Raw genomic sequence first — 27,447 nt, 5'->3', positions numbered from 1 at the left:
TAAAACTGCACCCACTTTCAAAAGCACAGCGACAGATTGGAAATCACTTGGTTCTAAAACACTGTCGTCGTGCTTTCAAATGTGGTTGGAGAAATCAAAGTGGTGTGAACCATGAAAACATTGGTTTTGATTAAGTTTTTACTCTCTTTTTTTAAGATTAGTTGTTTACTTGTTTGATGATCTCTTTTTTTTTGGCTTTTCCTTTATTTTTTTGAAACGATCCTGCCAAAATTCGCATTCACTCGTGATCGTGGCACAAATACAGCCATCGAAGTTCTCACTTTAAAACATTATTGTTTTGAGAGAACATCATGAGACAAGAAAGGTTTGATGCATTTTGTTTTAAGAGTGTAAGATAATGAAATCTAAGAAGAGTTCCTCTCCAGAGTGCACCCCTTTAGAATTGGCTTATTTAGCCCATCAATTTCTTGATACATTTCATACGCAATGCTGAACAAAAACAAACCAAAAAATTTCGAAAATCGTAACGTACAAGTATCATTTTGTGAACAATCCTCCTCTTCTTTTTTTTGGGTGAGTCAGTGCGGAGAGGACCCCTACCCTTGGTAGAAATTGAGCCTAGGACGTAGCGTTACAAATCTTCAAGCGTTGACCAATTAAGCTCGGGCTCATTGGATGAGAAAGTGCGGATAGGGCCCCTACGCTTGGTAGGAATTGAGCCCAAGACGTGGTGTTGCAAATCATCAAGTGCTGACCAATTAAGCCTTGGCTCACATGGAATACAGAGCCTAAACTAGGAATTTCTATTAACCTTGGCATCACTTCCGCTGCCATCGCTCATGGGAATAGACGGTTTCCTGCCTGTGTAAAATATATAGCATACACATCATGAGTGCTATAAATTTAAAATGCAGCTTCTTGACTTTTTTTATTGTTTTTGCTTATAGCCAAATCACGAGAAGTTTGCCGGGTAAAATCCGTTCTCATTTATGCTCTAAATCATATAAAATGACAAAATCGGAAGAGATTTGTTCTCGATTGAATTGCTATCCGGAAACCAACTAATCCTAAGACATCAATTCCTTTCTAGATTGTCATGCTTCTCATTTATGCTCTAAATCATATAAAATAACAAAATCGGTAGAGATTGTTCTTGGTTGACTTGCTATCCATAAACGAACTAATCCTAAGAGATCAATTCCTTTCTAGATTGTCAGGAGCACTGGATAAGCATTTGATCAAAGCAATTATTTCTAAAGTAATTTAAAGGAAATAAATCAGAAAAAAACAGATTGCTTACCAGAGGTGGGAGTATTGGCCAGAGACAACAGGAACCCAGAATCAGGGGCCCATATCAGACCGTGAGTTGCTTTACACTTTTGCCTCTCTTTCTTGAAAGAATTTCCTAAAGTTATTATTTGAAATTGGTTCGAGATTGATCTAAGATGAATTTGGTTTCTAGGCTTTGAGTATCTCGACATAAGGTTGGTCAAGGTTTTCTACGATTTTCATGGTTATGAAGGATGAAGTTGCACAGCTTGGTTTCTCGCAAAGCGCAGGTGTTTCACTCTATGGGTCTCTCTTGGGATCTCTGATCTCTCAAGGGTTTATGAACTTCTCTTGAACTCCTATGAACTGCTCACAATTGCTTTTCTAGGCCCCAAAAAGGGTCTACTTATATGTTGTTTTATGTGGTTTCACATGTTTCACTCTCAAAAAAAATTGGGCCATTGGATCGACCACGACAAAATTTGTGTTATTGATTCCTGACATGCGCGACATGATTTGCATCGCTGACGTGTCTCACATCTTTTTGCGGGCCGTGTGCATCCTATCTTCTTTTTTTTTGAGAATGTTTACTTGTATTGAGGTAAATAGAATATACAAAGGTTGCCCTCCCACAAGGAGTGCTGAAGGGCAGTAATACCCTTTACAGGGCAACAGAAATAGAGCCCATAACAGGGTAGCAGAAGTACAAAGCTATAATAGGATAAAAACACAGAATTTGATCCTAGAGCTCCAGATTTGGCTAGAGAGTCAGCGATGGAGTTGGCCTCTCCACGTATGCCTCCAAGCGATTTGCAAGAGGGAGCACCTATGTTGGATTTTGTCAAACACGGATTCTAGCCTCCAAGGGCACTCGGCTGGGGTATAAGCCCAAGAGATAACATTGGCAGAATCTCCTTCAATCACAAGAGAGTTTCCCGGGGCCCTGTTGATGTGTCGAAGGCCATGAAGGAGGGCCATTGCCTCTGCCTCGGTGGAGTCTGAGCTACAGATGGAATGCTCAAAGGAGAGGAGGGTGCGACCGGCATGGTCACGATAGATGCCACCTACACCCGAAGGTCTAGGATTGCCCAGGGAGCAACCATTGAAATTAAGCTTAATGCACCCTTGAGAGGGAGGTAACCAAGAGGCTGATCTAGGAAGTTGGGTAGGCCTTAACTGAAGCATAGCCTTCCAATTTTGGTGGAAGTCCACCACTGAGAAGCACTTGAAAGGTTTAGAGTTGGCTGCCCAAAAGATGACCAAAGATCTCACCTTTTCCATTAGTGTAACAGGATTAGAAAATTCTCCCCTAAAGATTCTCTGGTTCGTTTCCAACCACAGAGTCCAGAGTAAGGCTTCCACATAAGCTTTCCAAAGAATAATACATGATCTAGCCCAGGGTGAAAGGTAAGAAGAGAAGAGCTGTCAAACAGTCTGAGGGGTGACCCAAACCCACCCAAAAAGTTGGAGGATAGAGTTCCAGAGGAAAGACGCTATCTCACAATGTAGAAAGAGATGAGCATTGGTTTCAGCTTCTTTCTTACACATGATGCACCTGTTGGGTAGTTGTAGGCCCCTTCTTTGAAGATGGTCCACAGTTAAGGCCTCTCATGGGTGGTCACCCAAATAAAAGTCGTGATTTTAGGGGGAGCAGAGAATCCCAGGCCTTAGCAGCAACGTGGGCACGAAAGGACGGGGGGAAGGGAGGACAAGAGGAGAGCCTTATAAAAAGAGGCAACAGAAAACACTCCTGAAAGGGAAAAGGTCCAGACTACCTTATTGAAACCTAAAGAAGGGAGGAAAAAGTTGTGGAGCAGGGTCTGCAAATCAAGAAAATCAGGTAACTCGGAGTCATTAAGGGGTCTTCTGAAGGTAGGGGTCCAAACCTTTTCTCGAGGGGAGGGTTCAAAATTCTCAGCAATGATGGATAACTGGTTTCTAGCCAACCGATAAAGGGTGGGGAATGAGTCCCTGAGTGGGGTGTGGCCCAGCCAAATGTCCAACCAAAAGGCAATACAGTTACCCTCTCTAGGATGAAAGCGGATATGGGAGAGGAAGCAATGAAAGCAAGAATGGAAACCCTTCCACATACTTGAGGCATTGCAGGGGACCCTGGAGACATGGAATCGTGCATCCTATCTTAATCTGGATCTGTTTTGGAAATATTTGTATCATGACTTGTATTTGACACAGTTCTAATCTTATATGATTTTTCTTTTTTTTTCTTTTGAAACTGTTATATGATTTCTTAATGTTCTTTATCCTAAATTGATTCTGGATAATCTAATGGTTTTAAGATGCCTACTAGGTATCTCCTAAAGTCCTACAGAAACTATGGAGTATGGTTTAGGGTTTAGGGACTATAGATGAGAAAACACTTAGGTTTACTGCCATAGTATGATCCCTAATGGCTAATATATCATTAAGCAATTTTAGGTTATTTTACCTAGGGCTTTAGGAAATAATTGGCCCAGGCTTAGCGCTTAGGATTCAGGGTTCTATTACTGCTCACATTTTAGGTTTCAGGGTAAGGGACCTTAAAAAGGAATGTCTACACTCTTCTACTTTGTGGTTAAATTTTAATAGCACACAAGCTGATCCTATGCGAACTTTTTGATAGCTTAAGCAGTAAAGAGAAAATGGAAACCCCCCTCAGGTTCAAACAAGTGTTTTTGGCCCCATCTGGACCTTTAAAAAATTTGATGGACCAGTGTCATCGGTTAGGTTTATGCCTGCACTACTTTTGGTGGGTCTGGTTCCAAAACTCATCCTTTCTAGTGAGGAAACATGGCGTTCGATCTAACAAAAAGCGAAAGAATCTTCACTAGCATTCATTCAGAGTCTGTGGCATACAGACCCATCAATGAGATGAGTTAAATTACATTACTTTTCCAAAACATTAGGCTGCTACGGTTACACATAAAAATCCCAAACATCCTTCCTTTCTTTTCAAGGCTAAATATGTATATTTATATTAAACGATTGAACAAATCAAAACAAGAAAAGTAGAGATGGCAAACCTTAATTTACCATCACCATGTCTTCACCCCCAGATTTGGCTGCAACCTCAGCTTCCAGTCTTTTCCATGTCATTTGACGCCTGTCTTCAAGGTCTTTGGCATTTGCTTCCTTCTCTAAAAACTGGTGTTGACACTCTTGGAAGAGATCGTTATCCATCTCAAGGAACATCTTACGAACATTGAGAGTGAGGCCATGGACTGCCTGGTTCCAATGTCCCTGGATGTTCCTCTCCAGGGCTTCGAAGATAATGGGGAAAATCACGCTTCGGTTTTGGGCTATCAAGCTCACAATGTGGTCATTGTTCCAAAGGAAGAGAGCACGTTCTGCAACCTGAGGTGAAAGAATGTTAGAGAGAGACAGAAAATATGCAATTGTTAAATGGAAGAGAATTAGAATTAGATGAGAATGGGGTTGGGATTGTGGTGGTAGCACCACTTGTGCCCCAGCTAAGGTCTAGGCTTCCATTCTCACCTACGCATTCAAAAACTACAAACGATTTCAAAAATGGGTAGGGGCTCGTCATTCCCATTGAATTACCCAAAAAAAAAGAGAATTAGGATTAGATGCTACGAAGTAGACTGGCTCAAAGCAAAAACTGAAGTCGGCTTGGCTGGAAGGTGATCGTAACTCTAAAAGCTCAACCAAGAAATGACTAGAGCCCAAGAAAGTAGGTTTTTTGGGGCTAAGGAACCCTTCAATATTAATGGGAATGGAAGGTGGATTTTGTAAGAATATCTAAAGATAACACAAAATTCAATGACTTATATAGCAGTCATTTTAAATTGCAATGTCCTACATGTTGCCTCCGGTCACATGAATTTTCCTCATCATTGAGCCTATGTCCTCGAATAACCTTAGGAGCTTTATAGAGGGAGCTGTTACCAAGCTCAGTTAATGAATGTTTTGCAATGACACGAGCAATCACCAATAAAAAAGTCTGATGCTGCATGATTGTCCTGACTCATAATTGTCAGCTTTGCGGATAAGCATTAAAATTAAGATACACCATATTCAAAATTCCATGTCAGGTCAAAATATAAGTGTAGAAAACCACAAAAAGGGCAGCCTAAACAAACCAATTCTACTGAATATACAGTTGCAGCAACATTATACTTGGAGGCATTCCCATTTCCAAAACTAAGAGTCTTTAAGTCACAATTGAAAACTATCTACAGTTCCCGTTCCCACAGAGGTTCTTCATGAATTTGTTCTTACTAAGGCTTCTCATATGTTCCAATGTCAGTTTACCTCCTTCCCAATCTAAATACAACGATAGATCTTACAATATTTCTAGGTGCATGAAGTAACAAAACTTAGAGAAACTTCCCCATACACGTCCTGATATTAAAGAAAACTCCATATAGGTTCCACTGTACAAGGCAACAAAATTTCTCATCACCAGATTCCATGCAAAGCCAACATAAAGAACAAAAACTAGCTTTTGTTGTCTAAAAAATACTGCTTCAATCATGGTACTTAGCAAACTGTTACAAATAAATCATCTTATTTGGCTGTTGAACAACAAATCATGGATAATGATACAGCATATTATCAACAAACCAGACCTCCTTAATAGATCTTAACAAATATTCAGCACTTCACCAAAATATGAAAATCTAATTGCATTTTGAAGGGGGGTAACATAAACTTGAAAAGGATCTTCATTTTTTTACATAAAAAAGAGCATTATCATCAAATTACGCCTCCTTAACTTAACAACATATCTTTAGCACTTCACAAAAATACGCATATCTAATTCATTCTAAAAGGGGGTTGTGTAAAATTGACTAGATACATTTTTTTATGATAGGAGTCCTATTACAATTGAATTGACCTCATCTAGCTTTCCATCTCTCATCCATCTCAGTTCTTCATAACCACAGAATCCAGAATTATCGCAGATCAAGAGCAGTAACATGACCATTTGAATTTTCAATAGGAATTCTCAAGAAATCACCCAGCAAATCACCACGCTCAGAATTGACACCCCTCGACCTTAAAGAGATGCATAATCTTTAGCTTTCATCAGATAATTTGGTGGATTTGACCATTCGTGGTCTGAGCTTCATGGGGTCCGATAATCACGAAGAACCAATCATGTCAAGAATTAACATGTTTGGTTTATTGTAACAACTGCGAGAGCTCGTGTTTAGAAAAGATTCAAAGAGGTCTGAACCATCGGTCAACCATTCATGACCAATGTTCAAGAAGGTGGATGTGGCAGCCTAGGCGGGCGCCCAGACACAAAGGCAGCCTGCAATGGGGGAAGGGGCAGATCCTTATTGTATATAGAATTGGAATTTTTTTTGCTTAATAACCAATTGTTAAACTAACTCATAAAAAAAAATTTATGGGAATAAAAATTATGATTTATGAATCACATAAGTAAATTCATGCATAAAATTAGAAAAAAAATATTCATTCGGTTTGGGGCAATGGACTTTTTCCATTGAATTGCTTTCCCAAAGACCCAAACTAAATATCGAAACGAGAAAATAATCCAAATAGTTTTTTTTTTGGTGAATAATAATCCAAATAGTTGTTAACAAATATATTACATAAAATTTCAAAACGAAAAATACAAAAAGCAAAGAATAATATCATAAAACGTTGTGAACAAAAAAAATATACAACCCAATATCCTTGAAATGGAACCAATATTGGCCCAAACCAGAAAGTTTTGGTTCTTAAATCTCCTCTTTTAGAACCACTATAAGCCTCAAAAAGATCGGGTATGAATATCCTTTAATTTCACGAGAATTCGAGGAGGTTTGAAAAAAATTTGATTTCTCTACAAATCTTCAAATATTGTTTTTTTCAAGATTTTTCTCACTCAAAACCTCACTAAAAACGTTTTTTGGGGAGGGGGGGGGAAGAATGGCCCCCAAAACCCTTTTCCCCCTTTTTTAAGGGGGGAAATGACGAAATTACCCAATGGCTGAGGGGCATTTTCTGCCCTCAGTCTCGACTATTCGAGGCGGCGCCTAGGCGCCCGCCTTTTAGACCACCTAGGCAGGCGCCTCGGGTGCCTAGGTGGGTGCCTTGATGCACCCGCATGGAGCATACTGCCTAGGCGGCAAGGTGGCCGAACTTTCTTTCATTGTTTGTGACTATATACTAGAGGAAGGGGGGTGGAAGGAGACAGACCGCAGGGTTGCCACACCCACAGTATAGTTGACGTTGTAGGGCCTGAAGATGCTTGGGAGGTTTCTAGGTCCTGAAATTAGGTATGCAGTAATCTAGGGGAAAGGAAGAAAAAAATTAACGTATTTAAAAAGGACTGTAAAATGAGTAATATCAGGTAATGATCCTGTAGATATCATGCCTTTATTGAGTTTGTATGCAAGCAGCTCCAGGCTTTGGATCCTATCCCTTCTCAAAATAGTTCATGGATTAAACAAACGTTAACATTCTCAAAAAAAAAAAAAAAAAAGAAAAGATAGTTCATGGATTAAACTGTCATGTTTAGTTAGCTTGTTGAATCCCAAGGTATGTCTCCAAAAGGGAGAGTATCCCAAGGCTAGAAGTGCCCTGCCTACATTCTTGTTGTCGGCATGGTTCTAAGGATCATTCCCCCGTAATGTTCAATGCAACATCGATGATTTATTTTTTGAGAAACATCAATGATTTATCAACTTATCTCTATAATTTTTGTCTAGATATCAAGTATCCATATAATATATAGTCAGTCTCAATCACCATTTACGCATAATATGATATAAGTCATTTGAGTTGTCATACAATCATTTTCAGATTTTTATTATTTATCTTTTTTTTTCAATATCGATTTTCTAATTTATAAAAAAACTTTGGGAAATTATCACAAATATACCTTAATTTTTGGTTTATTAGAAAAAACACTCCATACTCACTTCCATACCCTTTTTTTTTTTTCATTTTTTGTATTTTTTTTTACCAAAATAGCCTTCATGGTAGTCGTATCACCAGAAGGCGTCACAGTACTTAAAATACCGTGATGACCATGAGAGGTATCCTGGTATTTTAAGTATCATGATGCTCTTTTTTTGTCTAGACCTTTTTTTTTAGGATTTTCATGGCTACACTGTGCAGTTTAGGGCACTTCTGAATGCCACCTTGAGCCATGATTTGGATGCATTTTGATGATTAGCTTGGTTGCAAAGAAATAAAAACAAATTTTTTTAAGTTTTGGCATGATCTTCCATTTGCAGAAATGAACTTAAAGGTCTTACCCCAAACCATGAACTTAGAGGTCTTACCCTCTTCTTTTTTTCATGAATCCCAAACCATGAACTTGGAGGTTTTACCCTCTTCTTTTTTTCATTCAAGAAATGAAGCTCAATATTCTCTCTCTCTCTCTCTCTCTCTCTCTCTCTCACCACAGCTCATCTCTCTCCCTCTCTCCACTCTCTTTCCTTCACGACCTCAACCCCCCTGCCCTCTTTCTGAAATTGAGGCAGAAAGAGGAAGAAGGTCATGGCCCTGAAGCTTTGAAGAACCCTAGATAACCCAGATGTGATGAAGATTGAACACTCTGAACCCGAGCTTGAAGATGATACTGCCCGAGAAACATATGCTTCAACAGACGATGGGTTCCCTGTAGAATACGAGTTTTAATAGCATGGCACCCCATAGGGCTTTATCTCTCTAATCCTACCAGCCCACAAGACTTTCTCTCTCTAATTTTGTCATGTTGGGTGTCTTAGATGGGCTCTGTGAACACAAGGGAGGATGGCTTGTGGCTAGAGAACGGCTGCTGCTTTTGCGATGGGTGGTGTTGCAGCTGACATATCTAAGAGCTTTGCAGCTCCCATCGAGCGAGTGAAGCTTTTGCTTCAAAATCATGGAGAATTGCTGAAAGGGGGCATTTCAAGAGCCCATATACTAGGATCTTAGATTGCTTCCCCAGAATGTTGAAAGTGGAGGGCTTTCTCCCTCTACTCTGGACTATCTACTCACTCCTAATCCAAGACCTAAATAACCCTGATTCTTAGAACAAAAGTTCTCTCGATAAGAAGTTCGAGAGAGTTTTTTCCAATATGAGAAGTCAAACATCAAAGCTTAGCATCAAAACTTGTTACGACACAATTTCAATGATTATCACAAGAATTGTTCTGCTAAAATTCTGGCAAAATTGGAGTAAATTTCCTTAAGAAAGGAAACTTCGAACAAAAAGGATTTTGTTTCAATGGGATTGCTATGCAATTGGTTTCTGTTCCAGTAACTTCCGCCAAAGATTATTGGGTTTTAATGGAAATCGTACATTGTGCTTTTCATCTTTCGTCTTTCTCTCTTCTCACTTCGCTTCGTTTCATAAATTTCCAAACAAAAAATGAATCGAGTCCACCAAACTTCACCGGGCCCACATGTTCAACGACTATCACGGTAGTTAAAATACTATGATACACCCTGTGGCCATCACGGTATTTTAAGTACCGTGATATCTCTCATAGTCATCATGGTATTTTAAGTACCGTGATACCTTTCATGGTCATTATGGTATTTTAAGTACCATGATGCCTTCACGGTCATATAACTACCGTGAAGGCTATTTTGGTCAAAAAAACACAAAAAGTGGAAAAAAAAGGTATGGACGAGATTTAGGAAAGTATGGGGTTTTTTTCTAATAAGCCAAAAATTAAGGTATATTTCTAATAATTTCCCAAAAGCTTTAGCTATGCGCATAATATATACCAAAAGAATTCAAGAGAAATATACTTGTTACCTTGTTAATGTTAATTCACATGCAAATGTGCTTCAATTTATAAGTATAAATTGACTACAAAAATATAAAGAACAAATCATGAATGATACCCAGCAAATTAACAATGTCATAAAGTCCTTTTTGAGAGAACAATGTCATAAAGTTAACAGCAGTTTGCTACAAGACAAGTAACACAATCAGCAACCAAAGCTCGAAAAACAAGCAACCTCAATAATAATAAATAAATAAACCCATAAGATTACAACTAATAATGTTAACAATCAATATGCACAATAAGCATTCAAACCATAAAAACAATCTTGGTTCACCGTCCTATTACAACTAATAATGTCTAACAATCAATATGCAAAATGAGCATTCAAACCATAAATAACAAATTGGTTAATTGTACTGAACTGGGATACGAAAAAGAAGAAATTCACACTTTCAAATTCCAGTCCTTTTATTTTTGTGTTTGGTCTGTTAAAATAACAGATCCTCTACAGGGTAGAAACTCTCCAAAAGCATTATCCTCACTAAAGGTGGGATAGATCAACCAAAATTCCCACTACATGTGGCCATTCTTCACGCATGGATGCGAACCCCAGAGCACCAGGGTCATGATTGAGGCAGCCCATAGTTGCCAAGATCTCCCAACATAGGTGGCAATTCTATTTCAGAATATCTCCAGCGCTTCGAGAAAGGGATCTTTAAGGGATCTCAATTTTGAAATTTTGGGATCTAGATCCCCACAATTAAGATCTCGATTCCCACCTTTAAAGATCTTGACCCCAACCTTAAAAACCACGACAACAACCAAACTGATTATTTTCTTAGTTTATAGCCAACTAGCAACTCAACTATACTTTTACTCTGGTTGCATTGCTTAGAGATCGCTAGTTGAAAGAGTTTATATGGTCCTAGGCTATATATACTTTTTAAAGTTGGGAGCAAGATCCCCAAAACGTTGGGATCTCAATCCCTAACATTTGGCAATCTAGATCCCTAACATATGCACCATACAGGTGGCGCTCCCCACCATAGGGATCTTCTAGCGTTTCATGATTCCACACTCCCGATCCCGATCCGGGTCCCACTCCTAATCCCAACAATTATGAGGCAGCCCTAGTAGTAGGATTTGTAGGAGTCTGCCTACCAGGCCCATAAGCTAAAGCCTTTTATTGCAGCTTACATGGATTAACCGGCTATACTTCAAATAATCAAATCAAGGATTGCTGGTAAAAGTATTCGGGTAGTGTTAGCTCTTTTACAATTTTTTACCAGAAAAACTCAATGTACATTTATCATCATCATCCAAGCCTTATCCCAATTGCCCCCCTGCAGGAGAAATTAGGACACGTCCTGAAAGTCTATCGATCAAGAAGAGTATAAGAGAGTGTGGGACCTCCACCGGTAACCAAAAAACTAGGAGACCTTAGAGGGTTGGCTAAACCAACCCAGGGCATCCAAACTCCATTGTGAGGTAATTGTCTTGTACCGCGTACTATTTTACTTCACATTAACGAAATATTGGTAATGCTTGCATGAGTGTGTCATTTAAAATTCTTGCCTTGTCCATTGAAATTTCTTTTGAGTCAAGAAAATCCGCAATCCGCATGCACCACATCCGAACACCATCAAGAGTGATCATTGTCCAATTAAGTTTTCATTCTTTCAAAAAATTTGGAATATATAGGAGGCATTTTGGAAACCTTACTGATATATTTAATGAATGCTGATCCCTGTGGTCTAGATTCATTTAATTTTGGACGGTGGAGTTCATAATATCTTGAATACATTAGGGGCATTTTGGAAGTTTTACTAATATATTTGAACTACCAGTAATTTGCTATGCTTCTTATTAAAGGTTGAAGATGGCCAAAGCAAAGTGAATATGATAACATTGATTTAAATATTAAAAGAACGATTATTTTGGATATCAATTATTTTATCTAAACATTAATGGTAAATATTGAATTCAATGATGACATACAAATTTGTTCAATTATTTTCACTAATTCTATTGAAAGCAAGAGGACAAATCACAATTTAATTAACAACTATTTTTTTCATAATGAGAACTTGAGCTGTTTCTTAGTCAATGTAGTCATTACACGAAAAATCTTAGCTAGCCAATGTTTCAAAAAATACTATGTCCAGTTAATTTTGTATTTTTTTGCATTTATATGTATTCTAACTAAGTTCTTCCATGCAAATGAATATGCATGAATGTTGAAACACGTTCAAAACTTCAAATTATTGAAAATTTAGCAAAAAAAGTCAAAAACATAAATAAGTCCATGGGGTATTAACCTCCAACTATCCAATCCAAACTGAGTATGGCATACTCATGAAAACGATCGCAACTAGAGAAGATGAAATACAAAAGAGAAGCATAAAACCTATAGGTCAAATGTTTATGGATGTTTCTTGATATCTCAAATGAAATCTCAGATTTTTTTTTCGATTCATAGAGATTCAAAATCAAAAGATTTGGGGGCTTAGATTCCAATGTTTTTCACTTTGGGGGTTTAGATTGTCCCCAATAGCCTATTATGAAAAATCGTGGGTCAAAAATGACCCAAAGTGCCCTTAGGGGGCACTTTATTCACAGAAAAAGGGCCCAGTACCTGGGCACCCACACAAGACTGGGCACTGGGCGGGCACCCAGGTATCAGCGCCTAGGGATGGCCACCCACCCCTAGGCGTGCGCCCTGAGGTCCTCGGGGCACCTAGTTTCTTTAAACAATGTAGCTAGCTTTTGAACATTTGATAGAATTTATTTTTCTTTCCTAACATGAAAAAACACACTGAGATCTCCAAGACATTTCAGAAGAATCGTATTCTTCTCTTAGAAGAATGCACGTAAAACAACCAAGATTATTGCCGAAAGAGAGTTAGATTTCCAGAATGATGTAAATGAATTTCCTTCATAAGTATAGGAAACTATCTCAAAAACATATATCAGAAGATAGTTGAAATCTTCATTCGAAAGAAGTTGATTCAATTCAACTATTGCATGTTCAGCTCAGCTTCCATTGTTTTACCTTGACTGGAGTCTAATAACTTGACTCCTAAATAGAAACCCTAAGAAAGAAAGAAATGAAGTCTAGTTATCAAGGATATTCATCAGCAGTTGGCGAGTTGAATACTAGAATGCCACTATCTCAGAAGTAAGCCTGAGAACAAAAAGATTTCAGAAATTCCAATGATAACCAGCAGGATCCACTGGTGACGAATCAGTCAACATATCCAGGAATGACTCGAAACATTGAGGTCACTGCAACTCGATATATATATATATATATATATATATATATATCAGATCAATCCATAGTAGGTAATTCTTTATTTTTTCATATAATGCACTCTCATTGCTCACTCCTATGAGAACAGGTTCATTTTTTATTTTATTTTTTTTGAGAAAGTTAACTTGTATTGAGATACAGGGAGTACAAAAATGGCACCCCAAGAAGAGCGCACTATACAACGATACAGTGCAGCCCACTAAGCAAAAAAATATGGGCTAGTAACAATGAAGGTCATATGTATACACAACAATTACAAGAGATGTGTTGCGTCATGGATGCTACTGAAATGGGTGCGCTAGGAAGATCAGTCATCAGTTTAATGAGGCTCCTGTTCTGGCTAGATGATCAGCTTCGGAGTTAGCTTCCCTCAAGATGTGTCTCCAAGAGACATTCAAGTTACCACAGACGTGGTGGATTTGGTCAAAAATGTGAAGAAGTCTCTATGGACATATTGAAGAGTTGGTCACCTAGGAGATAACATTCCTGGAATCACCTTCAGTAACCAAATTTGGCCCCCAATCGTGGTTAAAGTGCTTGACTCTCTCTAGTAGTGCTAGTGATTCAGCTGTGGTGGAATCAGTTTGGCCAATTGGGATGCGGAAGGAGTAAAGAGTCTCACCTAAATAGTTTCTGAAGAGTCCTCCTATGCCTGCGGGGCCTGGGTTGCCCAGGGAGCTGCCGTCAAAGTTCAATTTGGAGTGCCCAACCTCAGGCGGCCTCCAGAGAGATGCCCTTGGGATTCTAGGTGGCCGCAGAAGATAACCCATGAGAGTATGCAGTAGCTCTCTGTTGGAGTGGATCTAGCGACTGAGGCTTTCCAAAGGAGGATCCCTGATTTGAACCAGCGGTGGGGGTGGAGAGAGGTAAAAATATGGGGTACTGAGGGAGGGGTCACCCACTTCCATTGAAAGAGCCTAATAATGACTTCCCACAGTTCATGTGGGATTGCGCATTGTAGGAAGAGGTGATCATTGCAAAGTGAGAACAGGTTCATATTTGCATCATCTTGAGTGTTTTTCACATTTTTCTAGTCTATTCATTTGCCCTTGGTTATTCAGTAACATACGTTGATTCTTGTCATGTACTTGCAAGTGCTCTATGCTTGCCATAAACTCATAATTATGTGCCAACAGTTCATGTGTAATTGCACAGTGTAGGAAGAGGTGATCATTGCAAAGTAAGAACAGGTTCATATTTTGCATCATGGTGAGTGTTTTTCACATTTTTCTAGTCCATCCATTTGCCCCTGGTTATTCAGTAACATATGTTGATTCTTGTCGTGTACTTGCAAGTGCTCCATGCTTTTCCATAAACTCATAATTATGTGCCAACCGGAACAACTCCTATATCTGCCACAATGATTTGGACTATGCCTCAATCCTCAGATCTGATGCAAGAGGCAAACATTATGTGTTGCATTTAGCCAGAAAACTAGACGGGGATGAACATGACATATTCTACAGATTGAGTTTCTAACAAATCACGGAAAGTCATAAGCACATTTTTACATTCTTTCTATATTCGATGGAGTCCAACTCCTTACAAGTTGAGCAGAACAACCCACACTCTGTGCATTTGATTTCTTTCTTTTTTTCCTTTTTTCTTTTTTGTTTTTGGACATATCCTAAGCACTTAATTTCTTGGCAACAAAGACAATCAACGTGTTCATCAAATGGATTGCATGGATGTCGTGAGGTCATAATGAACCAAAGTCTTTCATTTCCTAAAAGCCCTAAGGGCAGAACTGTCATTAGTAAATCAGGTACTCTTTCCCAAATCATATGGCCAGGGAACATTCTTTGACCTTTTGAGTTTTGACAGCCATTATCATGTAGAGCCCAAATCCACAGCATGTTCACCACAAAATTTTACAGCAGCGGTGCACCTGTACATGCTCCTGCACAAAAATTGAATATATGCCCTCTTTGGGATTTGGCATTGGCTTACGAGGGGGGAGAAAAGGCGATCATACTTTTGTTCAAAACAAAACCAAATTACCATTGAATGGGGTTAAACAGACAAGACATCAATGGAATATCACAAACCTCATGAAACAGATCGTAGTCACTAGTCAATTACTGGATCATGTTTCACCACAGCCTAAAGGCAGCAAACATAGATCCCAATTCTGAGCAGGCCAGGAACCATTGTTGCTTGGGGATAATCTCCAAATACTTTGACATTTCCCATGTACCATGCTCATTACTTTATATGTTTACTATGTAACCAAATGATAGCAGCAATCAATCCCACTGACAAAGCACATTGTTTCCTTACCAAGACATAGGACCATCTCAAAACAGCCGACACTGTATCGGCCATTTCCATCAATTAAAAAGACCCCAAATGGAAAAGAGCCAGGTGCCGGCAATAGATCCTAAAAAGGAGCACATGAACTCAAGGACACTGCCTATTGCAAGACAGTCCATCCAAGATAACACATCAATATTTACATTTAATAATGAACAAGGCAGTATAATCAGATATTCATTGTTGCAAACATGTGACATACAGTGGACAACTTAGCATCAACGATATTTGGCCAACGTTCCTTGATCATGCAAAATTCATCATAGCAATCTGTCATGCCATCTATATATGTAAGGGAGAAGGATAGAGCACGAACTTTGAATTACAAGCCCCATCTCCTTTTGCCTCCCATTTTCCTAGAATCTCTCTCTGGATGCATCTAAATAGGTCTACTGACAGTTAGCCATAAAAAAGTCATATCTATCTCCAATTAAATTCTGTCTCATTTATTATCTAAAATTTGTCTTCAATAGAAAAACTATATTTAAAGAATTGGAATGATATAAATAAATAGAAAAAAAAAAAAAACCTAAAAACATTTTAAAAAGTTTTATCTATGAGTAGTTAAAAAAGGAGCTCTTACCAGAATAGGAACTCTAACCAAAATAACTTACCAGAATAGGAACTCGAATCAAACTAACTAGTAACTACATACATTTGTCAACAAAATAAGTATCTATTTTAGAAAAAACAACATATAAAATAGGAATTCAAGAAATACTGCGAAAGATAAAAAATTAAACAAACATAAATATGAGAAATTAGTTATTACATAAATAATATCAAATGAAAGTAAAAACAAACTGCAAAAAAATAATCCATTGAAGTTTAATTTATTCTACTAAAATATAATAATAGTTAGCTAAACAATGTGAAGCCCAACTTCACTTAAAATTTGTCTCATTTATTATGAAAAGTCATTTTTTAATAAAATAAAATAGAGCGAAGAAGTTGGAACGAAAGCAAAAAAAATTGGAAATTGCAACTCAACACTATTTAGAAAAAACTATCTACCAAAAGTTAAGAAAAGCATTTCCTACCTAAATAGGAAATCCCATCAAAATAACTTGAGAGCTTTTCCTCTACAAGATATAGGTATCCATGTTCAAAAAAATATAAATGATTGGAATCTATTATTATTTACATTAGAATATACAAATAAAAAATTTCAAAAAAAATTATTGGTATTTACATTAGAATGAATATTTTAAATTGTTGTTACTCAGCAATTATCCTCTAGGTAAACCAAATGTTGGGCAGTCAAGAAACACATTTCCATAGAATGAGCGTGGTCGAGATGAGGATGTTGAGATGGATGAAAGGCAAGACAAGAACTGATAGAATTTGAAATTAATACATCCGAGAGAACTAAGGGATAGCTCCAAGAGGCAATAAGATGAAGGGAAAGTAGACTTAAGTGGTCTGACCATGTGCAGCATCAACCTATAACAGCACCGGTTAATAGGGTAACTTGGTACAAGTAGAAGGCTCTAAAAGAGCAAGGGATATGCCCAAAAAGACATAAATAGAAGTAGTGAGAAGAGATATGGTGACTTATGATCTAACTGAGGATATGACCTTGATAAAGCGAAATGGCGGAACATGATTTGTTAGCCGATGCCAAATTGTTTTGATAAGGCTCGGATGATGATGATGATGATTTTCCTCAAAAATTAGCTAGTTGTGTCTAACCAGTAATCGTCACATCCAACGCAAGCAACCCTATTCACAAAGTAGTTCAATTCAGGTAACATATCATATTTGCCAAAGCATTCCTGACCAAACAAAGCTACTCATGAACTAGAGTCAAGTATGTTAATCGGATTATGATTGCATTAGATCACTAGGTGTGCCATAAATGGTTGGACTAACATATTCAAGATTCATCGTCATCATTTTAGCCTTTTCCAATTAATTGTACTGATATATTTAAAATTATATTCTTTAAAAGTATTTTAAATACCAAATAACTTCTACGAACTTCAAACTACCAATCCAATATCCTTCTACGCACTTAAAGACTCAACAATCCCATGAAAGGGATGGAATTCTCAAAGAGTACTTATTGAGAAGATACAACAAATAACAAGCAAACATCTTTCTTTATTAAAATGTATAAGAGACAAGTGCACCTATAAATAACATGGAATCACATGAATAAAAGAGTACTTATCAACTAAAGAAAACCAGAAGATCAGCATAAAGAAAGGAGTACCATAAACAACAGAGCAAACATTTTGCTCTACAAAGAAACTCCAACACAACCTTATAATATAACTCAATAAAATGTCATCACTCTCTAGCTGAAACTGCCTAAGAAAATCAACATTTCCTCATCCAATGAATCAGTACACAACATTGAACCAAACAATTATCATGAAATTCGAACAATTAACACCAAAGGAAACCACCCACAGAGAGCAGTTACAGATTCAGCATAATATGAAAGGAAAAAAAAGGCACAATTACGCAGACATTACTAAAAGAAGCAATAAACATTGACACATGAAGCTCAGAGAATTTCCCTCATACCTGAAAATGAGAGCTATTAAGGCAGCGCCCTATTTGCCTGAAAAGTGGAACCATGCATCGCTGAAATTCTGCAGATTGGGTTGCCTCCAAAACTTCCTCCAACTCACCCAAGAAAAGAACCTCCTTCTGACAATTTGTCACCGGCCAGAACTTCAGCAATCCCCTGATTACAGTATCAGCTAACTTGTAATCTTTCTCAACAAATTGGGTAATGCAATAGGACAATTGCTGATGATAAAGAGCCACTGACTTAGGCTTGTGGAGAGGGATAAGGGCCCGAACAAGGAACAGCTTATGCTCCTCTTTCATGGGCAACGCAAACCCATTTATTATGCTTCCAAGAATCTCCAAAAGCTCACCTATTCCACAGTGCCTCTCAGTCTCGAAAATAAATCGGAAAAATATATTATTGATTGCTTTTCGAATGAAGGGGCGGTGCACCATGAACTTTCCATAAATGCGATGCAATATGGTCTTCAAATGCTCCCTCTCTCGAGGATCCTCAGAGTCAAAAATATCGAGTAGTCTCAAAACAAATGAGTGATCGATATACCTCTTTGCAATCTTTGTATCAGTATCTGATGAGACAACATACCGAAGGAGTAGATCATAGACCAATTGCAAGTGTGGCCAAGCAGGATCAATATATGGGTCCTCTTCATCTGGGTCAGTGTTTTCATTTCCTGTGTTTTCATGAGAAGCAGGGGGCAAGCATCGAAAGATATTGATTGAGACCATTCTTATCAGTTCTTCTTGAACGTTCTCAGTGATTCTTCCTGATCCAGATTGTATGAAATCAATCAGCTCGAGCAAAGTTTGCCTCTTTGCTTCTTTCTCTCTCACTGACTTCAGAGTATCAGAGAAATCAAACAATATGCAACAAATCTGAAGCTTCCGAATGAACAAGACCTGGCGTTCACTAACTGGTACATCTCGAAAGAGGGGCAATGGCTCGATGACCCCAACTGTGCCATTATGAACCAGACCCCTATCAATTCCACCACCTGCTTGCCCCCCAATTTGTGGATTACCACCTAACCTTGGAACATTATTAGCAGATGAAGAGACATTGCTAGGGTTCGAAACTGACCCAGAGTTACGAAAATTCGATGAATTTCCTGAAGGCCTGCCTACTCTCTCAGAGGAGGCAAAAGAGAACACTGCTGGTTCAATTGGGTCTGATTTCGGAGGCAGCTTGCGATGTGTTCGCCTTCCTATGATCTTGTTCAACATCCCTAATTCAGGATGTTAACCTTTCTCTTCTCCAACTTTCAGGCTCTTTGATCACAGATTACACAGACAAAACCCTAGAATCCAGAAACCCCGTGAAATGTGAAACCCTATATAGTCCATTCATCTTTTAGAACCCAATGAAAGCGCTGAGAGCCTCTAACCTCAAAGCCCTAACTCACAGAAGGAAAAGGAAATATGAACAATTAAATTCGAGCAAAATTTAACGATCTCAATAGCTTCTACTTTCTAAATAACCTAACCTCCATGGATCCAACACACAAAACAAAGCATTTCAAACAAAATTGAGAGAGAGAGAGAGAGGTACGAATGCCGGAGAGAACCATCACGAAGCTCAGCCTCAGAAAAGACAAAGCCCGGAACCATCCGTGAGAACTGGCCAACAAAAAAAAAAACATCTAGTTTTCAAAACATTGAAATGGTTCTAGAGAGATAAAATGGCGTACAAGTGAAGAAGATCAGAAACTTATGGATTCAAATCGAAACTCACCGGGCCAGAAAGCGAAACCGCGCTGTACTTCGGGGTAATCCACATGCCCGTTTCTCTAAGATGGGAAAAGAGAGAGAGAGAGATACAGAGACAGAGAGAAGGGTTTCAGAGGAGAATTGAGCAGAACAAGGACGACAGAGGAACGAAACCAGATGAGAGAAGAGTGAGACCAGGGGACCCAACAAAAACTTCGTCCATGAAGAGAGAGAGACTAGGCTCGAACCGTGAATATAAAGAGAGAGAAAGAGTTATTAGTCGAATATGGAGAATGGAAAGAGACAGTGAGTGAGAGAGAGATAATTATTACTTGAATTTTGAGCGTAAAGAGAGGGACAGGGGATGATTATTCCTCGAATTTTAGAAAAATACATTACAGTTTTGTGGATATTGAGAGTAGAACGAACGGATTATATTCCAACTTTGAGCAATATTATGAGCTATCGAACGCGAGTCGTATAAAAAAATAAAGCGATGCCCTGTTTTGGCATTACTATTTGGGTGCAGTTGGCATAAAGTGCACCTTCAAATTTTATCATGATATATAATTATGATGTAAAATGTTATTAGGATTATCTCAAAAACCATTTTTATATCTAATTATAAAATTTTCAATTTAAAAAATGGTTAAAATTAAGTAGACCTATAAAAAAATGAAAATCTTGAAAATTGACGGTGTGGATAATTTGTTGTAAAATGCACCAATACTTATAATCTTTTTATCTTTCATGGTCATACATCTCGACAAGTAAAATGCAATATTTATGAGACTTAAAGTCTTTTTATCTTTCACGGTCATACATCTCGATGTCGAGATGATCAATCAAAGTGTTTTTCAACATTCAAACTACCTTTTCCAATAGATTTTTTAGGTGCATCCGTAGTTCTATATATGAGGTTGCAACCTTATATAAACTTTTTCCTTACCCTTTTCAATTCATGTATTTAGAATTTTAAACTTCTGGTTTCTTAAAAGGAAAATTGTCTCATGCGGGCTAGACCGCATTTCTACAATATGCAGTCCAAAGGTATAGAGCATTCATCTTATAGATGAATGCAAGTAGATAGTCCATCTAAAAACAAGTGTGACCAACGGTCCAAATGTTTTTTTAATATAATAATTATTTATATTTTTCCAAAAAAAAATCATATTTATGATTTCTACGTTAAAGATTATATATTTTCTAAATATTAAGATAAAATTATATTTAAAAAATATATTTATTGCCAAACTCACATTTCCACTAATATATGAGCTGGTCGCATAGAAACCGTATTCTTCTTAAAATAGGATGTACGTGCATAATAACTTGAGCCTTTTTTCTTTTTTTTTGTGGGGCCACTTATGGGGGTTAGACGATAAATTTGAGATAATTTTACATTACATGATTTTGGGATTTACTCTAGAATTACTTGATGTGTATTTTCCATCAAATTATTTGGATTTTGAGCTCCTAAACATTTAGATCTAAATTAGATGATCTCTATTCAACCTTAATCTATTATTCTTTCGACCTCAAATAAAGTGCATTTAAATTTTAGAGTAATTTATACATTATCGTCATCACATCATCAAAGTTTTTCTCCAATTATTTAGGGTTGGCTACGCGAACCTTGGTCTGCTATTCTGCACTATCATAAGATGTAATTTTGGTGTAAAACGTTTTTAGGATTATTTGAAAATCAATTTTCATATCCAATTATAAGATTTTAAACTTCACAAATAGTTAAAATCAAGTAAATCTATAAACATATAAAAATCCTGAAAATGGACGGTCTAGATAATGTGTTGCAATATGCACTATTTATGGGACTCAAAATATTTTATTTTTTTATATTTATACATCTCGATATCGAGATAATCAATTAGAGGGAGGAAAAACATTAAAACAGTATTTTTCAATTGATTTTTTTAGGTGCATCTATAATTCTACACTCTAAACAATCAAAGTAAGATGTACCACTGAATCATGCTTAAAGATGCCCTAAAAAACCATTTTCAGTCAAACTATAAAGTTTAAAGCTAAAAAATTATACAAATTGAGCATATCTATAAACACTTAAAAAACTTGAAAATGGAAGATCTAGATAATGCATTATATGGTGCACTACTTACATAACTTGAAATTGTTATTTTCCTATATTCATACATCTTGAGGTTGAGATAATTACTCAGCATCAAATAAACGTTTTTAGCATATTTTTTAGGTATGGCTTACTATTTACGCTTTTATATATACTTTTTTGCTAGTAGGATGTATTATTATTATTTTTGTTGTTGAATATGCACATGAAAGGACTGTAACTCCCACTGCACTTAAAAATCATAAAAGGCACTAAAAAATCCACACCGAGGCATCAATGGCATCTCCACCCAAATACATTGTATTTAAATGACATTTTATTGTGTATAATAAAAAGCAGTATTTCAGCACCAACCATGTCGGTATTCACCTAACACTCCTTGTTGCCAATATATTGTTAAGCCAAACGATATTATGCACCGGCAGGAGGAGAATTTCCATTTACTTCCTTGAGTAAAAGCCACCTATAATTAATTTTCTGACCCCAAATTTTGGAGATGTAACCTCTTCATCTAAATTAAAATTTTTTGATTGTACCCTCTATGCACTTGAAAAAACAATGCCTCGAGATTGAATAGAGACCATCCAAATTTCAAATTGTGAGATCTAAGAGCTAGAAAATTTTAATTTTAATTTTTTTAAGGAAAAAGTTTATACAAGGTTGCAACCTTAAGATGTGGATGCACCTGAAAAATCCATCAAAAAAAGTTGTTTTGATGTTGGAAAACCCTTTAATCAATCATCTCGACATCGAAATATGACTAAAAAAAAGAAAGATTGAGTCTTGCATCTTACAACACATTATCTTGTCCGTCTATTTTTAATATTTTCATATATTTGTAGATCTATTTGATTTTAACCATTTTTAGAGTTCAAAGTTTTATAATTAGATATGAAAAATAGATTTCCAGATAATCCTATGAATTTTTAACACCAAAATTACATGCTATCATAAAATTTGGAGGTGCGCCTTAAGTGGAATGTTTAAGGTTTCAACCTCATAGAAACCACACCTTTTTTAAAAAAGATTAATAATCTAGTAATTCTTAAGTGGTTCCAAATAAATTAGAAAACCATGTTTGTAGCAACTGTATCACCCAAAAAATTGCACATACTCTCTTCATCCCTATAGTCAATTTAAAAATGGAATAAAATTCAATTTGCATCACATACATGGTAAAAATGAGTCCCCTCCAACATTGAATATAGACTGTACATTTTATAAATTTAAAGATCTAGGCTTTTATGAACTCAAAACCTTTTTTTTTTGTTTGCAACATCTAATAATAATAAAGCTATCCAAAAATTTTGAAAAGAGAAAAATCCTTTTAAGATTGAGATCTAAGCATCTTAACAAGGGAAAGTTTTCTATACTTCCCATACAGCATAGAAGATCTATGCTTCCCCTACCTTCCAGCCGTCCAATTTTGATCAAGAGAGTCATTCACCGTTTGATCTTAGATCTGATGTCTCAAAGTATTTTATTTTTAGTTTTTTTTTATACAAGTTGTATGAATGTGAAATTTGGTACGTGTCATCTTCTCATTGGGGTACACCTATAAAAAATATCAAAAATAATTTTTCAATAAAATATAATGACCGAAATACCCCTTACATATTTAGGGGTATTTTGGTCATTTTATTTTATTTAAAATATTTTTTTTTATATTTTTCTCTAGTGCGAGTTTAATATAGGATTAAACATACAAAATTTGGTGTCAAAATAATTTATAGAAAAAAATAAAAATAAAATAGTATAGAGATGTGACATTGTGATTGGGGCATTCTTAGCCTTCGATTTAGAATAGATGGTTGGGTAAGGGAAAATATATAAGTTTTATGTTGTAGGGAAAGCTTGGATGGCTTATATTGTTTGAGCTAAAATAACACTTTTTAGAGTTTCTTTTTCTTTCTTTTTTTTTTTTTTTTTGGTGATTGTTCAATGGAATGAAAATAGTTTAAAATTTGGGATCAAACAAATAGCACTAATATATTACTATACAACTGTTGCATGAAATCATTTCTCATACTTATGTTTATTGTTAAACTACGAAGTTGATATTAGTTCAGGTTTGGTACAAAAAAGATGGAGAAAAAAAAATGGAAGAGGTTAAAATAAGCTAAGGTTTTATAGAAAACTAAAAAGAAAATCCATATCCCTTATTTTTAGGTTTAATTTATTGATAAACCCAAGGTTTGAAAACATATCTTCTAATCCCTGGTCACTTTAAACCTATTTTTTAACTTAAACAAATGTGATAAATATATGATTTTTCTAAGCTCAATCCTTTATCTCTATTCACTTGTATACCCCAAACTTATATCTTTATCTCTCTTCTATCATTCTCTCTCCTCCCGTGTTTATCTAAACACCTCTCTCTCCTCCTGGTAACCTCTAGCTTTCATGAAGCCCTTATCTCCCTTTAAAAGTTTGGGATGATGGCTTTTGGAAAATGCATTTTTAAAAAAAATTGTTTGGCATGAAAAAACAATGTTTAAATTAGTTCGGGGGTGAGAAAAAATAAATTTACAATTTTTATGCCCTGAGATATCTTTTAAAACCTTCAATCTATTGTGAAATTAAACCTAACAACATGAGGTATGGAGACATTTTTCCCAAAAAAAATGCATTTCCTTAAAAACTCACTACAGTTATAGTATTAGAAAACCTTCAAATTGATCATCTCCACCTCATAATTACAGTAGAGAAAAAAAAATAGAATTTCAAGCCTTAGAAATCATGTATATTATTGTAGATTATCTACACGCGGTTCATAGATCCACAAGAAGCACAGGGGGCATGATAATAAACTTCTCAATAGAACAATTGTCGTACCAGGTTTCAAAATATGCAAATGATTGTGCATGCATTACTGCATGCTCTCTCTCTCTCTCTCTCTCTCTCTCTCTCTCAAAAAGAGTTCATCATCCACTATTTTTAAAAAGAGTAATGATCTTATAGGACCGTCCCCCACCCATGTATGTAAGACCTTAAATGATCACCATTAAATTTTGGAGTAATGATCTTATAGGACCCTCCCCCACCTATGTGTGTAGGATCCTAAAGGATCACCATTAAATTTGGCACGGATCTTTAAAAAAATTTATCACATGAGTGTGAGACTTGATTTTTTAGAGATCCATACAAAATTTAATGGTGCTCTTTTGGGGTCATACACACATGGGTGAGAGAAGGTCCTATAGGATCATTTCTCTTTTAAAAACTCAATCAATTATTTATTGATAAATATATATGGAAAAAGTTTATGTAAGGATGCAACCTTATAATGTAGAACTACATATGCACCTCAAAAATCCATCGAAAAAGGTAGTTTTGATGTTGAAAAACCCTTTGATTGATCATCTCGATATCGAGATGTATGATCATGAAAAATTAAAAGATTTTAAGTCTCTGAAATAGTGCATTTTACAACATATTATCTACACCATCTATTTTCAAGATTTTCATATGTTTATATATCTACTTGATTTTAACCATTTTTTAAATTTAAAATTTGACAGTTAGATATAAAAATAGATTTTGAGATAATCTTAATAATATTTTACATCAAAATTATATACCACGATAAATTTTGAAGGTGCACCTTACCTCTACAGCTACGGATACATCCATATGCCAACCGCATCCAATATATATACATATATAGCCCTTTGTATCCCTTGTAACAGTCATTGTATATGTTATTCTTGAATGTAAAAAACCTCATATATTTAATATCTTTGAAAATATTTTAATCATTCTTAAATTCCCGTCCTCCAGCTAGTCGTGGCAATCGAGACAGGTTCACCCAATCCCGTGGGTCGACCTGATATAGGTTGACGTCCAAGTTTTGGACCTGGTTGGTTGCGTCCAGATCAAAACCCTGGACCCAGATCGGATGTGGAGTAGTCTGACTCGAACATATCCACATACACACCACACACACACATATCACCCATTTTAAAAAATTTAATTATTTGTGCATATGATTGATTTTAATATTTTTTAAGCCTTAAATTTAATAAGAGTAATGACCCTATGAGACCCTCCCACACCCATGTGTGTAGGATCTCAAAGGATCACCATTAAATTTGGTATAAATCTTTAAAAAAGTTATCATATGGGTGTAGGACTTGACTTTTCTAGGGATATATGCTAAATTAAATGGTGATTATTTAGAGTCCTACACACATGGATGTAAGAGGGTCTTATAAGATCATTACTCATTTAATGATTAAAAGGGACAATAGATTTTCATGCTATCACAAGACTTTCCGACACTACAACTGCATCTTTCAGCAAAGTTTTGAATTGTACATTACGCCAATAGTATAAGATTCACACCTGATACAAATATTGCCCCTTTTGTTTATCCCGGGTATTATACAGTTCAAGGGCATTTGAAACTAACCTTATTATTTTACAACTATCCTAGGTTTCAGGCTAGAGCACCTCCCTTTAGAAATCTTTTTCATATACATAGTATATACCGAAAAAGTGATAAAACAAAAAAATAGAACAAATTCACGTCGATGCTTTGTACTTATTCATTTGCAATTTAAACAGTTTTAAATATTTTTCTATGCATAATGAAATTAATTTTGGGTACATAGGTAGGGGAGTAAAAAGAGGGGGCATGAAATGAATTGTATGAAATGCCTGACAATACTAGAGATATTTTCTCAAGAATAAACAACATTTCAAAAAAAGAAGCCTCACTTAGGGCCTATTTGGATGTGTGTTAACACTGACAAATTACCTGTTTCAATAAAATTAATCCCCGATAGTGAATCATCTATGGATGTGGTTTTTATAAGGTTGCAGCCTTAAACAATCCAATTAAGACGCACCTCCAAATTTTATCATCACATGTAATTTTGGCATAAAAAATTCGTAGGATTATCTTAACATTTATTTTCATATGTAATTATAAAATCTTAAACTCCAAAAATAGTTAAAATCAAGTACATCTATAAACATATGAAAATCTTGAAAATGGACGGTCTAGATAATGCGTTGTAAGATGCATTATTCGTAGAACTCAAAATATTATTATTTTTTATATATAGTCATTCATCTCGATGTCGAGATGATCAATTAGAGGGTTTTTCAACATTAAAACAACCTTTTCTGATCGATTTTTGATATGCATATTTATTTCTACATTTTAAAGTTGTAAACTTATATAAAATTTTTTCATTATTATATATTGTTCGGCGGTGTCTATTATAAATTATATGAGATAAACTTATAAACAATTGTATATCTAAGTTTATTTTTCTTTAAAAGTTGTTTTTACAAATAAGCTCAAAATAATAAAAAATACTTGAAAATTACTTAAAAATTAATTAATTAAATAATATTACACATAAGTTTCGTGCTGAACAACGGATAAATTAATTTGATCAAGTCTATCAGCTATAGATAAGCCAGTCCACTCGAAATAAAATTAATTATCAAAATAATTAGAAAAAGAGAAAATCCGGATGAGATATACTATGTTATCTTATTCTCTATCTACAGGGATAATATCACTT

General features: G+C 36.0%; 1 protein-coding gene across 1 annotated transcript; it reads right to left on the bottom strand.

Annotated features, from left to right (window-relative positions):
- Window positions 1-314: 314 nt before the first annotated feature.
- On the bottom strand, window positions 315-20,026 carry LOC18429360 (serine/threonine protein phosphatase 2A 57 kDa regulatory subunit B' beta isoform). Its single transcript, XM_006838646.4, has 5 exons — window positions 19,829-20,026; window positions 19,646-19,713; window positions 18,088-19,490; window positions 4,251-4,581; window positions 315-822 (listed from the first exon to the last, which is right to left on the bottom strand). The coding sequence occupies exons 3-4, from the start codon at window positions 19,318-19,320 to the stop codon at window positions 4,252-4,254; spliced, it is 1,563 nt and encodes a 520-aa protein (XP_006838709.1). The 5' UTR covers window positions 19,321-19,490; window positions 19,646-19,713; window positions 19,829-20,026; the 3' UTR covers window positions 315-822; window position 4,251.
- Window positions 20,027-27,447: the final 7,421 nt, after the last annotated feature.

Source organism: Amborella trichopoda, chromosome 3 (genome assembly GCF_054954075.1).
Source record: "Amborella trichopoda isolate Santa Cruz 75 chromosome 3, AtrichopodaSantaCruz75HAP2 v2.0, whole genome shotgun sequence".
NCBI classification, from domain to species: Eukaryota; Viridiplantae; Streptophyta; class Magnoliopsida; order Amborellales; family Amborellaceae; genus Amborella; species Amborella trichopoda.
The sequence above is the reverse complement of the archived record's forward strand: the minus strand, read 5'-3'. Positions and strand labels throughout refer to the sequence as shown.